General features: G+C 42.6%; 2 protein-coding genes across 2 annotated transcripts in view; both read left to right on the top strand.

Annotated features, from left to right (window-relative positions):
- Positions 1 to 1,425: 1,425 nt before the first annotated feature.
- LOC308128685 (monocyte to macrophage differentiation factor 2-like) lies at positions 1,426 to 4,586 on the top strand (the record flags this gene model as incomplete). Its single annotated transcript, XM_080494339.1, has 6 exons — positions 1,426 to 1,503; positions 1,717 to 1,877; positions 2,752 to 2,826; positions 2,908 to 3,009; positions 4,215 to 4,284; positions 4,383 to 4,586. The coding sequence occupies 6 exons, from the start codon at positions 1,426 to 1,428 to the stop codon at positions 4,584 to 4,586; spliced, it is 690 nt and encodes a 229-aa protein (XP_080350465.1).
- Positions 4,587 to 14,381: 9,795 nt separating this feature from the next.
- radil (Ras association and DIL domains) overlaps positions 14,382 to 14,837 on the top strand; it is a gene marked incomplete at its 5' end in the record, with an annotated part of 21,612 nt that continues 21,156 nt past the window's right edge. The window contains one exon of the mRNA XM_080519581.1: positions 14,382 to 14,465. Coding sequence (XP_080375707.1) covers positions 14,382 to 14,465 — 84 coding nt within the window. The remainder of the gene's footprint in view (positions 14,466 to 14,837) is intronic.

Here is a 14,837-nt window from a genome sequence, read left to right as displayed (position 1 = left end):
GTCTGTGTGTGTGTGTGTGTGTGTGTGTGTGTGTGTGTGTGTGTGTGTGTGTGTGTGTGTGTGTGTGTGCGCGTGTGCGTGTGCGTGTGCGTGTTTTTCTGAACAGTTTTCGGGAGAGATCATTGGGTTGAACCTCTGGTTCAGCCGGTCCGTTACCCGCTGTTGCCAGGCAACAGCAGTCATGGCAACAAGTTGAAGCACGACCGCGCGTTGCTTAGTGAGCGGAGAGTTTTTTCTCAGCATCGCTGAGATAAAAGTGGAAACAATTACCAGCGTTCAAGGAGTTTTTTTTTTAATTCTAACATCTTCGGCTTTAATTCCTAAACATTTGTCAATGTTCACACTAGGTACAACATTTCTGAGAACGTTTATATTTCAGCTAATCGTTTTAGCCCAAGATGATGATTGCAAATGACAAGCAGCTTTTTATTGCTACTAATCATCATTCAAATACAAAATGAGGATAAATATGGAAAGAGAGAAAGAACTTGGAGGTCATTAAAAAATAAAGTATGGTTGGACACAAAACAGGAAGGAGCCTTCAAATCTTATTATGTGACATCTTTGAATCTTGTTCCTAAGTTCAGGATATGAATTTGACTGATGCAGAGTCAGAAATCATGAAGGTGACGGGAGGGTTTGGAGGCCCTTTATTGGGAAAGCTGATACTTGTCCCCCACCCAGCGCATCATTTCAGAAAACTGAATAATAAATGAATATAAACACAAAGTGACGCATCTATAAATCTATATGCATGAAATGTTCAGTGGTGATCTATCGGCTATTTCTCCAAGTCCTGCTAACTCACATAGTGAACATGAGACTCACTTAGATTCTTAATGCAGAACTTCCTGTGTTTCATAATGAAAGATCATTTGACCAGTATTGACAATTTTGAAACACTAATTAGAGACATCCGTTTGCGAGTTTTCACTTTTACCAAACACACAGTGTCCATAAATTATTTTTTTTGATTGAAAACGTGTGTTCCCTCTACCCTGTACTTAATAATTATGAACTATGAGTCAAAAACTACAAGAGGGGCATTTAAAAAAGAAAATAGTCGCCTGTTTCTTCAATCACTTTCTCCCTTTTTGTACAGAAATGCCAGAGAAAAGCTGAAGTCGAAAGTTGTTTACGGTAGATAGATGGTAAAAAGGCAATATTAGCAGTTTTTTTTTTTATCATCATCATTATTATTATTATTATTTTAATTTAACTGTTGACATCAACATCCACCGACTGCGAAGAATAGATTTGATGCAATAAAAAAAAAAAATACACTGGTACACAAGTGAACTGAGTAAAATTAGATCTTTAAAAATTTGCTTTAGATTGTATTTTTTTTTTCCCTTTTAAATGTCGTGTTGCTTTATTTAACGGATATTAACTGTGGCCTGTGTGTCTCTGCTCGTTTTCAGGTTTATGAACAACCGTGTTCCTCCTAACAAGAGATATCAGCCGACAGAATATGAGCATGCTGCCAACTGTGCCACGCATGCGGTGAATGCACGCACGCACGCGCACACACACACACACACACACACACACACATACACACACACACACACACCATTACATAACCGATTAAATGACACAGGCAGGCTGATTTAAAACCGCACCTCCATAAATAGTGAAGACGATCACAGTTCATCCCGAATGTTTGTGCTTGTCGCTCTGAGCCCGGTGTTTTGTTTCTGCCTTGCCGTGGTGCAGTTATGGATAATCCCCAGCCTCCTGGGCAGCTCACTGTTGCACTTCCAGTCGGGGGACCAATGGGAGCAGCTGTCGGCCTGGGTGTACGGGGCGGGGCTCAGCTCGCTCTTCATCATCTCCACCCTCTTCCACACCGTGGCCTGGAAGAAGAGCCACCTACGGTATGAAGCAGCGTCTCAACATGTCACACGACGTGCAAAGGTTTTTTTTATTTTTTTATTTCTTAAGCGGTTGTACAAAGACAATGCAGGTAATACTCAGGTGTGTGTCTCCACATTACACACAACGGAGAACAATGATCGCTGTGCACATGCAATCAATCGCAAGAGGTGTGGACGGCGCTGCAGTTTGAATGCCGGGCCACTAGTTGGCGGTAAACAGTACCGCGTAAACAGTCAAGTGACGTTAAACTGTCGTTCTCGGTCGCGTTTGAAGCTTGAGCACACGTCGCGTGAACAAATCAGCCAGAGCTACCGAAAGTTTACCGTCTTCACGTGAAAAGAGGACATTCGGATGTTAACCATTCCTCTTTTCCAATTTGCTAAACTTAGTGACTCTGCACACCCCCTTGTGGTGCAAATTTGTATGACAACATTGACGGTTATGTTACAGTTAATTTCCCTTCTTTCTTATCACTTTTACATCTATTTTATTCATTTGAAATCTGTTTTCAACCCATTTATTGTAGTGGTTTATTTCAATTCTGTTGAGTTTATTACAATTACTTTCCAGAACAAAACAATATATTGTTCATATAAAGGACACCCTAAGTGTTTACTTGTTTACGCCTCAGGGAAAAACAAAAACAAAAAATCCTGGACTATTTAACATTACTGTGGGTGCAGCCTGTTTGCTTCGCTTTAAGCCCGAATGTGAAATGTTTCTTTGATTCCAGTGCAAATTTACCGGAAGAGAATTGCTGAGGTGTAAAATTCACATCAGATATTGATCTGACTTGCGTTTTAGAAAATAATCCACAAATTAAAACACACGTCTTTTAAAATCCCCTCTCTCTCTCTCTCTCTCTCTCTCCAGGTCGGTGGAACACTGTTTCCACATGTGTGACAGGATGGTCATCTACTTCTTCATCGCCGCCTCCTACGCTCCGTGGTATAAACACACGAGTGTGTTTTGTGTTGTGGGTTTTTTTTTTTTTTTTTTATGTATTTGAACTTGATGAAACCTCCGCAGGCTGAACCTGCGGGAGCTGGGTCCCTGGGCCTGTCACATGCGCTGGCTGGTGTGGGTGATGGCGTCTTTCGGAACCACCTACGTCTTCTTTTTCCACGAGAGGTACGCATTTAGCTTTCAGCTTACTGTCGCTATTGGCGGTAGTGAAATAGACTCTTTATAGTTGGTGACGTTTTGACCCATTGTGCATGGATTCGGGATTTAACATTAGAAACAGGATTATAACACGTGTAGTCTTCCTATCGCAGTCTTCTCTAAAGCTTCTGCACATATTCAAGTGTTTTGTTTTTTTTAATGTGTTGTGTCTGGTCGCATACTGTGATCATGAACCCTTTTCTTTTAAGTTGAATTAGAGCTACATCGACATAATAATGTTACATAATCATAAGTCACCACAGAGCCACCTTGTTCCACAGTTACGGAACAACAGTTTTGTCTTCGCTTGGATTTTAACCTTTCAATCGAGTGAATGCAAATAAGCTGGCATAAACAGAAATATTAAAAGCAGAGAAACAGCTTCAGCATCTCATGGTCCGTCTCTGACATATGCTCAGAGTTCCTTTAAAGACATTTATCGCAGCTCTGCCTCGGCGTCTCGCTGTGACCAAATGAGATATTAACGAAGAGGTGTCTTTTAAAGTAACTGCTGGTTCTAATTGGTTCATTGTTGTTGCACCATTTGAACAAGAGCTGCAGATATAATGTCGCCTGTGGATTAGAGACCGTTGACAACTGCTTCAATTATTGGTGGTGGAAAAGCATTAGCATCAAAACCACCAGTACGACTCATCTTACAACAGAAAAACATAGCGTGACGTAAAATTGTATTTCTTCTTCTTCTTTTTTTTTTTTTTATCAAGTCATGCAGGTTTTGTGATTAGATTGTTTCCTAAGCATTGACTTTTTAAAAATATATTTGTGCCTCATTGCTCTATAAATGGAAACAATTGTTATCTTAAGCGTCTTTTCTGCTTTACCGGTCCGGCACATTTCAAGATACTTTTGAAACCCATCTGTCGCTCCTGCACTAGAATGAGTGGGACTCTCCTCAGAACACCTGCAATATGCGTCAAAAACATATCGAGTTTCTCTCAACTGCTACCAAAAATCAAAACCCCAAATGTATGAACGGCAAAAACACATTTGTATGTTGTTGGGGGTTTTTTTTTGTATGTTGTTGAAAACCAGAGTACTTGGTGTACTACGTCTGTACGGCCCGTTCTCAAGGTTAAGGGTGAACCTGCATGTCTAAAGGAGCCTCTCTCTCTCTCTCTCTCTCTCTCTCTCTCTCTCTCTCTCTCGGTCAGGTATAAAATCATGGAGTTGATCTGCTACACGGTGATGGGAGTGTTTCCTGCCCTGGTCATCCTCTCCATGGTGAGTTCAAGTCATTCCTCCCTCCCCGCCCTGCCGCTCTCGCCTGGGCTCTCCGGTCCTCCTCTCTCAACTAAACGTTTGTGACTCCCCCTCCCCAGCCGGAGCAGGCGGGCCTGTGCGAGCTGCTGATGGGCGGCGCCTGCTACTGCCTCGGGATGGTCTTCTTCAAGAGCGACGGCATCGTCCCGTTCGCTCACGCCATTTGGCACATGTTCGTGGCGATGGGGGCGTCCGTACATTACTACGCCATCTGGAAGTACCTCTACGCCCAGCCGGCCAATCAGGTCCAGACCTCCAGATGACATCAGCGCTGACCTTGTGGGATACGGCTCCTGTTTGAGGAGAACGATGCCAGCCGTGTCCCAGTTCAAAGGTCGGCTTTTCCAGAAGCTTGCCCGGGGGGGGGGTTTAGGGTTAGCCCATAAACACTCACGGTGCGTTCAAAGGATCCTCCTCATCTCGTAAAAGCAAACGTTTTCATACTCAGCACCAAGAAGTTGCCTTCACACAGCAGGCAGGGCAGGGGAAGCCACTCTTTGAAGAATGGTGGACAAAGATTAGTGCAAATTGTAATGACAAGTTATTTTGGGGAAACCTTGTTTCTGGATTAATGATAGATCAACCCCAGAAAGTACATTTCCTGTGTGATTTAACTATATTCTGAAAGCACAGCAGAAGCTTGTTGATAGACGATGTTTTTGCCTTCTTGCATAAACTACCCTTTCCTTTGTTTATAATAACTCGCAGCACATTTTTCCCAAAAATTAGCCATAGATCAACACCAAAACTTTAATCTTTTCTTCTTCCACCATTTTCTTTCAGTTACCTAAACAAAGCATACTTACGATTTTATAGGATATAAATAAATCTATGTTTTAAAGAAATTATATATTTGATTTTTTTTTTTTAAATGATGATACTCAAACTTATTGGGCCACATGTGACGTGACTTAAATGAATGAAATGTCTTTAATTCAAGAGAAAAATAAATAGGAGAGTTGATGCCCTGATTGTGAAAGAGTTGAAGCAGGCCTTAAGTTTTCTGGAGGATTTCTAAAGATATGTTATGTAAAAACAACAACAAAAAAAGAAAAAACTTGCCTCTCATTTATTTATTTTTTTGACTCTTGGGACAGCCAGCAGATCCGTCCAAGATTATAACTGATAAAAACGTCTTTTCTTTTTTTAAACGGCACAAACAACTAAGGTTGGAATTAAACGATCGGTTTCTCTGTCGTTGTCCTGCAGAAGAGTTGCCATTCTTCTATTTCTTCTCCATTCGATGCCTGCACCTACAGCATCCCTGTATGTCTACACACGGCACAGAAACCCCCCACTGGTTGGGCGACTGACGCAGTGTGAGCCTGCGAGGCAAAGCCCGGGGCAACAACAGCCCGCCCTGCAGTTGTGCACAGCTTGGTAAAACAGGGCAGGTATAGCATATTAACACTTTCTTGATCCAGTGCCTCTCATTCCTCTCCGCTGGCAGACAGCGAGCGGACACTATGTGGAGGACTTCCTCCGTCCTAAAGTTAAACTTTGCATTCTTAAGTTTCTGATCGCCTCCTCAAATACCTCATACGTGTGACGTGGTACCTGCGGACTTTACCAGCTGATGAGGATATTTGAATGCACCATCACACACAGTTCATGTCGGGTCTCATGTACAATGACAGACCTCCCACAGTGACGCCGCCAGTGAACTGGGACACAGCTTCCTCCTGTCTTCTGTTCTTTTTTTTCCCCCTCCTCCTCCTCCTCCTTCTTCTTCTTCCCCACTTCAGTTTATTTTGCTTATTCGTGACAGTTTTTGTAGGGATTTGGCTTCACGCCAATGGTCAGGGGTTAATCACTATTCTTGGAGTTTCTCTCTCTCTCTCTCTCTCTCTCTCTCTCTCTCTCTCTCTCTCTCTCTCTCTCTCTCTCTCTCTCTCTCTTCTCTCTCTCTCTCTCTCTCTCTCTCTGTCTGTGGTGCACGTCCAGATTCAGTGTTGGGAAGCTGAATTGAAGGCATTGTCTGATAATCCAGAGGAAGACGGTGTTTACAATTCGCCAACTTGACCGTGGTAATTAGTTTAGGTAAATTGTCATGAACAGACACTGGATTCCGCTTAAGGAGGTCACAACATCAGCTATTCACTGTTCAGATTCAGAGCTCTGGATAGTGTTCTCATTGTTACTAGTTGTGCTATCGACACTTTGTACACTGTATGATTTTTAACCAGGGTTGCTTCAATCAGTGACTTGCTGTGATCTTCAACCCCCCCCCCCCCCCCCCCCCCCCCACCCCCCTCCGTTGTATCTTGGAGATTTTACCTGTGTGCTTCCATATTCGCTATAGGCTCTGCACAGTAGATTATCAAGTATATTTACTGAATTCTAATAGTTTACTCTTGTTGATTAGGTTTAGTATGTGAAGTCATCAGTTCAATTTATACAGTATTTATCAAAGACGTGCTGAACTCGTCTATATATATTGTTTTGTTTTTTTCATGTTTTTTCTTCTTCTTAGTATTACTTGATTATTACCATGATTTTCATCCTAAATGAATGGAAACTATTTGATAGCTCATCAAAGCTACACGGTTGGACCTTGTAGGGGGGAAAAACCCCCCAAAACAAAACAACCCACTGTCTGACTCAGCACTGCCAGAAGACTGACTTACTGCCGCAACCGATAGCACACTACTACCACAAATGTCTCACACTTGAAAGGAAACTGAAGCTATAGTATTGTTGAACAATCCGGCCCACTATTAAGGCATCTCAGGTGTGTGTGTGTGTGTGTGTGTGTGTGTGTGTGTGTGTGTGTGTGTGTGTGTGTGTGTGTGTGTGTGTGTGTGTGTGTATGTGTGTGTGTGTATGGTGGTGTGCGTGCGTGCGTGCGTGCGTGCGTGCGTGCGTGCGTGCGTGGCGTGCGTGCGTGCGTGCGTGCGTGCGTGCGTGCGTGCGTGCGTGGGTGTATCCTCTACTATCTGACCCCCATGAATCCAAAGCCTTCTATTGGCTGAGTCTATGTTTACACGTGAACGCATGTATGTTGAACATCTTAAAAAAAAAAATATATATATATATATATATATACATATATATATATATATTTCAAATATGTGTGTATTATTAGTGGTAAACTGTATGTGGTGGCACATGGTATTTTGGACAAGCTTGTACAGTGAGATGAATGTGGCTCGAGGACCAAAAGGTCAAAACCGTTTGGTATTTAAAAAACAACATTTCTAATCTCCTGTTCATTTTCACCTCTGTGTGTCTCTCAGGATGTGGATCGTTTAAGGTTTAAAAGTCTGTGAAGCCACTTTTTCTTTTTTTCTTTTTTTTTTTAAAGGACCACTAAAGCTGCTCCGGTTGTTTGGGTGCTGTTCTGCAGCGACAGTGGCTGTGAAGCTGCTTTCTTTACTGCCGGCACTTCTCCATGCAGCTTTGCGGGCTTGCTCAAGCGGCCGCAGCTGTTTCCAGAGGTTTCCTCTGAGCTTTACATATGGGTAATATTTCACACACCACCAAACGGGAGGAAGCTTAAGCAAAGGGAGGGGCGGGGAATAGTGAGAAATCTATATAAAATCGCAGCAAATATAAAGACACCAAATGTGCTTGTTGATTATATTGAAGACCGAGAAAACAAATATTCAAACCTCCTTTGAATTTGCTGCAAAAGGCATAAATGTGCATTTTGCATTTGTCTTAAAAAAAAAAAAAATACACAGGAATAATCTCTTAGAAGATGACAGAAATCTTTTTTTCCCTCTCGTTCATGCAAGTGCAGAAGTTGTTGAGAAATTATAGAAGATGCAGATGACCTTATCGTGCAATGGTTTAAATTATTTGTATGAACACCGGATTCAGTTCCACACCATCAGTTATTGACTTTCACAACTTTAAAGGGGTTCGATGATTGTCCTCAGTATTTTTAGATATGTGCATTATTGTTGCCATAATGGCCGTTCATATTGAGCACGGCTGTAATATCAACTAAGGAGGTTTGCCCGTCATTTCAGGTCTTAACTACTGGCTGCAAAAGAAGGGGGGGGAAAAAAATCAGTTTTTCAGGGCGACGCCTTTTTTTCAAAAATTATGTTTTCCTTCAGATTTTTTAAACGATGATAGGAAATATGTCCAACTATTGATTATATCAAGAAAAGTCCACATTTGTAAAGCCACATTGAAAGTAATCAAGATGCTGTGATGCAAAACCAAACGATATTACCAGTTAGAATCTAATCCCATATCATTTGCATGAGTAGAGCCATGCCTTTTTTTTTTTTTTTTTTAGTGTTAACGTACATTAATAACCTTACAAAGTATGACAGTCAACCAAAAACTACGACTACTACTTTTAAAGTGCAAGGCAGTTCAAGCTTGAGGGTTGTGAGGATGGTGTCAAATTACTTGCACTGGGTATTACATGATGGCGGTCTCCCAGAGTATGTAGTCCCAACTATGGAGATGTTATAACTAATGCTGTCAAAGATAACGCGTAAATTGATTTGAAACGTTTAATTCGTTTACATAATTTAACATCATTCACGTAAGTTTTGTTTACTTCTGGTTTTGTTGTTGTTTTTTTACTCCCTTAGCTGAGCATGAGCAGGTCTCTGGATGCGGCACCGTGACAACAGAGCAACACAATACCCCGTGGAATAATATCAAGGTAGAAAGTTTCACTTTAAAAGTTACCTGACGGCCGATTGAGAAAGGTGAAAGTCAATAGCTTTACTTTGAAAAGCCGACTGCAGTAGTAATTGTGCAGTAAAACAGCAGGTTGCCATGTTGGCTGACCAGGAGCCACCAAACTGTTAAAACTGGAGGAAAGACTAAATATTAATGTATACTCTTTCTCTCTTTCCCTGGCTCTCCCCTGAATAAATTTCATTTCAAGCTTCAGTCTTCAGGAGATAAACAATGCGATTAATCGCAATTAATTACAGAAAATTGTGCAATTAATTAGTTGCATTTTTTTTTTTTTATCTATTAACAGCACTAGTTATAACCCGTCCCTTTGTGCCTCTGACTGCTTTGTACTTGTTGCCTTTGGTTTGGTGAGGTTTAATGTTCTCGGTCAGGGTGCATGACCATATAGGCCAGTTTGTACTTTTGTGAAGCGAAGATCGTCATTGCTGGTTGTTCAGAAGACGCTGATCGAAGCTCCAACAGCTGGTTGAACATAAATTACAAAGCCAGTTGATTAAAAAAAAAAAAAGAGGATTTTGTTCTTGTCAGTGGTGATGAAACGCTGCGCAAGCAAAGGCTGGAAAAACTGGGGGGGGGGGGGGGGGGGGGGGAATCAAAGTCTCCTTTAAAATTAATAAGCAGGCAAAAAAAAAAAAGAACCCAGAAACATAAACTGCGAGAGCAAAACAGCAGCTCTTTGTACAGAAAGTCTCACCCTTTGCTGCCTCGGTGCACCCAAAGGTCATTCCTAAACAGCCACAGTGATCAAATGTAAAAGTCATGCGCCAGCGTGTGAACGCAGCATTCTGCTGCTGCTGCTGCAGCGTCCAACAACAAAAGCTCATGTCACCATTAAAAAAACAAACAAACAAACACCAGACCTCAATCAAATATGTTCATGAATACTGAGATATTTGATCTCAGTATTCATGAACACTGAGATATTTGATCTATAACTTACACCAGGGTTGTAACTACAAAATCCTTCACCTCCATCGTGTTCCGTTCCGTCCGTTCATCTTCCTGTCAGCGAAATGCCTTCGTCACACCGTTGGAAACGAGAGGCTGCAGATGGTATATTCTCTATACACAGTATTCGGTGTTCAGACTCTCTGCGTCATGACGGGATCTCACGGGCAGGTTTGGATTTGCAGGGATGAACGCTGAGGATTCGACGTGCGTCTTGTCTCGTCTCGGTCACACATATCTGTTTCATTCAGACACACAGTGCCCACCTGCCTTTGTACAGATCTGTGGTTTTCTAAAACTCTCCGCGGAGCCTTCATGGACCCTCTGTGTTATTATTTAGAGATGCTCTGTGATTGTGGAGCTGCTGACTCGGTTCTCGGTCCCGCTGGTGTTTTTTTTTTTTTCTTTCTTTCTGGTCTGACAAGACCGATTATATTATTATTATCCTACATCCTCTGTGTCTTTCTCTAGGTTTCATATTGGTTATTGTGTCTGTGGTGCTTTTTGTGCTGTGATAAGCTGATATGATGCCAACAATGCTTTTATCTTTTCTATTTCTCTTGTAATAAAAAAAAAAAGTTTTTCATGCAGTATACTTTATGACTCAACGTTTTACTCTTCTTTTTTTTTTGTCTGCAGAGGTTATAAATACTAATAATAAATAGAGTAAATAAACACTTCAGCAGTTTCTTGCTGAATCTTGTCTCATAAATTAGAAACCATATTAACCAACAGCAGGTTTGGGGACTCTAAAATCCACTGTGATAAATTGGTTTGTCGAAATATTGCTATCAGTGTTTTTTGTCCACCTTAAATCAGATTTCTTATGAGGACTCTGAAAGGACTCCAGCGGAACTTCTTTTTTGATAAGATACCTCATATTTTAGAAGCAATTTGTGGCAGTAAGGCATAAGACCAAGGCTGGAATATGCATGGAGGCACATAACAGTTTCAGAAAAGGGGTGGGGGAGGAATTTGATCATCATGTTTTTTCCTGTTGTAATTTAAAAAAATAAAGGCTATACCTAAACAGTGCAAAGTGGAACTAAACCGTCTTAATTACAATTATAAGAATAAGATAATAGCCGCTTTTTGGACTCTTAAAGCCATATAATACTAAGGATATGTTGTAGGAATCCTCAATTACTGCATCTCTGTGGAGGAAAGGAATGTTCCAAGGTAAGCTTTACTCATCCATCCATATTATTATCCGTCCATAATAACAAAGCAAACATAATTCCTATGCAAATATGATGGATTACACACAGACATGGTCTAGATACGTAATACAAAGGCTGCTATTATTTTTAAATTAATATTCAAACATTTTGATCTGCATCTTTGTGTCAGATTACTTAGTTATTTTAAAAGAAATATATTCTGGTTCACATCTCAAATTGGTGACAAACCCAAGTACCATGGTGTAATATTTACTTACTCTATCATTCGTCTCAGACACGTGATTTGAACACAAATATTGTGGTCAGGAGAACCGAATCAGACGTCTGTTATTAACAATGTAAACAAGTTAAAGACAACATTATGAAAAATAAAACTGTAGTTGCACTCCAGCAAATATTGTAAGGACACTTCCTACCTTTCATCGATTTATTCCATTTTTTTTATTGATTTTATACTTCATTATTGATTAAGTTTTGTGTCCCCACGCCGCCTCTGCGTGGCTGTCGTACCGCCGCTGTCCACCAGGGGGAGTCGTCTGCGCACACTCGGCTGCCAGAGCAGGTGTGCCGAGGTGAAGCGGCGCCTCGAGCTCGGCTCTTTCCGTCGCCGTTCGTCAGTTGAACCGCTGTGGATGTAGGAATGCGGCTGCCGGAGGCTGTGTGGGCATTGCTGGACACTCAGCGGAGATGAGCGCACGGATACCGGAGCCCACAGCGGCTGGCGGGTGCCCAAGTTAACGGAGGCTGTTTTTTTTATTTTTGCTTTGGTTTTTTTTTAATATATATTTTAACGGGATGCGGGTGTGAGCCCCGGACCGGTGGGTGTTGTCGCTCTGAACAGGGCAGCCGGGGTGTTGTGTGTATATGTATGTGGTGTGTTTTTCCTTCAATTTTTTTTTTTAAATTTTTTTTTTTTGCAGGGTATTTTCTGCCTCGCAGGGGGGGACGGGGGTGGGCGGGTGGGGTTGGGGGGGCGGAATGAGAGAGGAGGCAGGAAGGATTCCCCAGCAGCACCATGGAGGAGCCACGCACTGCAGACAGCGTGAGTACGAACGCAACAGACACCAGGAGACCCCCCGGGGGGAGGACTGTGGGCTTGCCACTGCTGGAATCACTCGTCAACTTTTTGCGGCGACCTATTTTATTCCCGGAGAGACGCGCCGCGGCTCTCGGCGGCCTCACGCTCGGTAACAAGCGTTTTTATTCTCATTGATGCTCAGACGCGCCTACAATAGTCAGGCTAGACTTGGGGGTGGTGGAGGGGGGGGTAATTAATCAAGGGGGTGGCGGGACTCGGTGGACACACCTGCTGGCTGTCAAGGGGCCGGGGCTGCCCGTGTTTCAGTGCCGCGCCTGTCGACTCATCAGCGGATTAATTTCTGAGGATTTTCTCCTGCCTTTTGTTGGTACGGCGGTTGCTACTGACGACCAGTCAGTCGGAAGTGGTAAACAGACCGACTGACGCTTAAAAAAAAAAAAAAAAGGAAAAGAAAAAGGATAGACTCACAAGTTGTGCACAGTAATTTCATCTATCATGTTAAATGTCTCCACTTGACTCCTCAACGCAGTTTTTATTTGTGACCTTCTGCAAGTGAAGACAAGGGCAGACACGTGTGTGTGTGTGTGTGCGCGCGCGCGCGTGACATGATTATTAAACGTAACACTTCCCTGTGTCAAGAAACACAACCTAACTTAATGCAAAATTTAGGCCTTCCCGTGTGTGTGTGTGTGTGTGTGTGTGTGTGTGTGTTGATGCAGGACGGGTTTGTTGGTCCCAGGATTGAGTTAACTGCGGCCAAGTAGCCAGATTACAGTGGATTAGCAGGCATTTTAAATAGTCACGTTATCCCAGCAGCCCTTGCACAGTCAGCTACAACAACACCTTTTAGGCCTCCTGCCAGATATTTTGCCGGAGAGAAAGAGAGAGTAGGAGGAGGAGGACAAATATATAAAGTGGACATAAGTTCCAGCGAGAGTGGAGCTCGTGCGTCGCGCTCGTCCGCCGCCGCGCGCGCGCGCCGCAGCACAGTGTGCGCAGAGCTGCTGATGCAGCGCGCGCTGAAAGTCTTTATCGGTCAAAAGAGTTCACGCAAAGCCAAGAATGAAGCGTGACTCACCTTCCGTGGGGACAGAGACCGCGTCTGCTGAGGTATAGAGGTGGAGCAGCGCGGTGCGGGAGTTTGTCTTGATCGTGTTGAATTTCAAGATGGGTTTGAATAAACTAATATGTGAAAAAAACACCAATATCAGTATTCCTGGTGAAGACCTGGTTGAATCTTGGTGGCATCTCCAGTGTGTAAACGAGCAAAAGGCCATGGCGTGAATTGCAATGACTTCCTGACTTCCATCAGACGAGATTGTCAAACTGTTGGTGTGTAATTCTTTGTCAGCAGCGCCTCCTCACTCTTTAGCAGAGGCGCCATAATAACATGCAAAGCATGTCTGAATGAAAGCTGATGTCAAAATATGCATCAGCAAACAGCCAAAAGCATGAAACATTGGCATTTTACTCAACGCCATAAAAGAAAGAAGAAAAGAAAATCCCCTTTTATCGTGCAACCCTAAAGGGCCATTATTAACGAAGGACAATAAAATCAAATCAATGCGACCATGTGCCTCTTTGTTTGCTCTGTTGGGGACATTGATTAATGTCATCGTGGAAGAAGTTTGAGGCTCGTGTAGAGAATAAAAAGCTAACGCGTATTTATCGTAATGAGTCGGATGCCAATGCAAATTTCGCAAGGAATGTATGTTTTGTGTAATTAACACGATGAATAACTCGGCCTCAGAGAAGTTTAACATTCTCAAAGTAGGATTTTTTTTTTGTTTGTTTTCAAATATATTATGATGGTGTGATGTGCATGAGAATGTGAAAGTGGTTTGAATTAGTAATTAAAGAGACCACGGAATATTTGCTCCAAACTGTTATTCATACAACCTCTATTTTATGTCTGCAGCGTGACAGGTGACAGTGAAATGAAGTGCAAAGTATCTGCGCCTCAGCTGTAAACCTTCTGGTGCTGCTGCACATTGAGGTGATTTTCCCAGGAACAAGGTACCCCCCTTTGCAGAAAAAAACCCCCAAAAAACAAAAACAATTTGTTGTTATAGGTGTTTCCCCGCATCTGCACGTTTGTGTTTGATCAAGTATATAACATTTGGTGCGCGTTAATCAATGTATTGAGGATAATCGTGATCCATGTTTAAAAGAGGGTGTCCTTCTTTGCCAGTTGTGGCGTTTGCCAAGTCGACGGCAGCATCATGTTTTACGGTTCTTCCTCGGGGGCAAGCATGTCCCTTCCATCCAAGAGCCGGATGAAGCGACAGAGCAGGACCTTCACACAGGTGAGCACACACACACACACACACACACACACACACACACACACACACACACACACACGCACGCACGCACGCACGCACGCACGCACACACACACACACACACACACACACACACACACACACACACACACACACACACACACACACACACACACACACACACACACACACACACGACAAACAACAGTGAAAGAGTCATTTTAATAAGAAATCATGAACAAACTGAATGCAGTGTAAACGTGTTCAACCATGTGTGTAACAGGAAGGACAGTTTCCACCCACTGACTTTCATTTTGATGTTTTTGACTGCTTAAGATTGTCGGTCTTCATTAATGGCAACGTTAAATTGGGTCATATTATGCAGCTTTTCAAC

The sequence above is a fragment of the Blennius ocellaris genome (assembly GCF_963422515.1).
Source record: "Blennius ocellaris genome assembly, chromosome: 3".
NCBI lineage: Eukaryota > Metazoa > Chordata > Actinopteri > Blenniiformes > Blenniidae > Blennius > Blennius ocellaris.
This window is presented reverse-complemented; position numbering and strand designations above follow the sequence as displayed.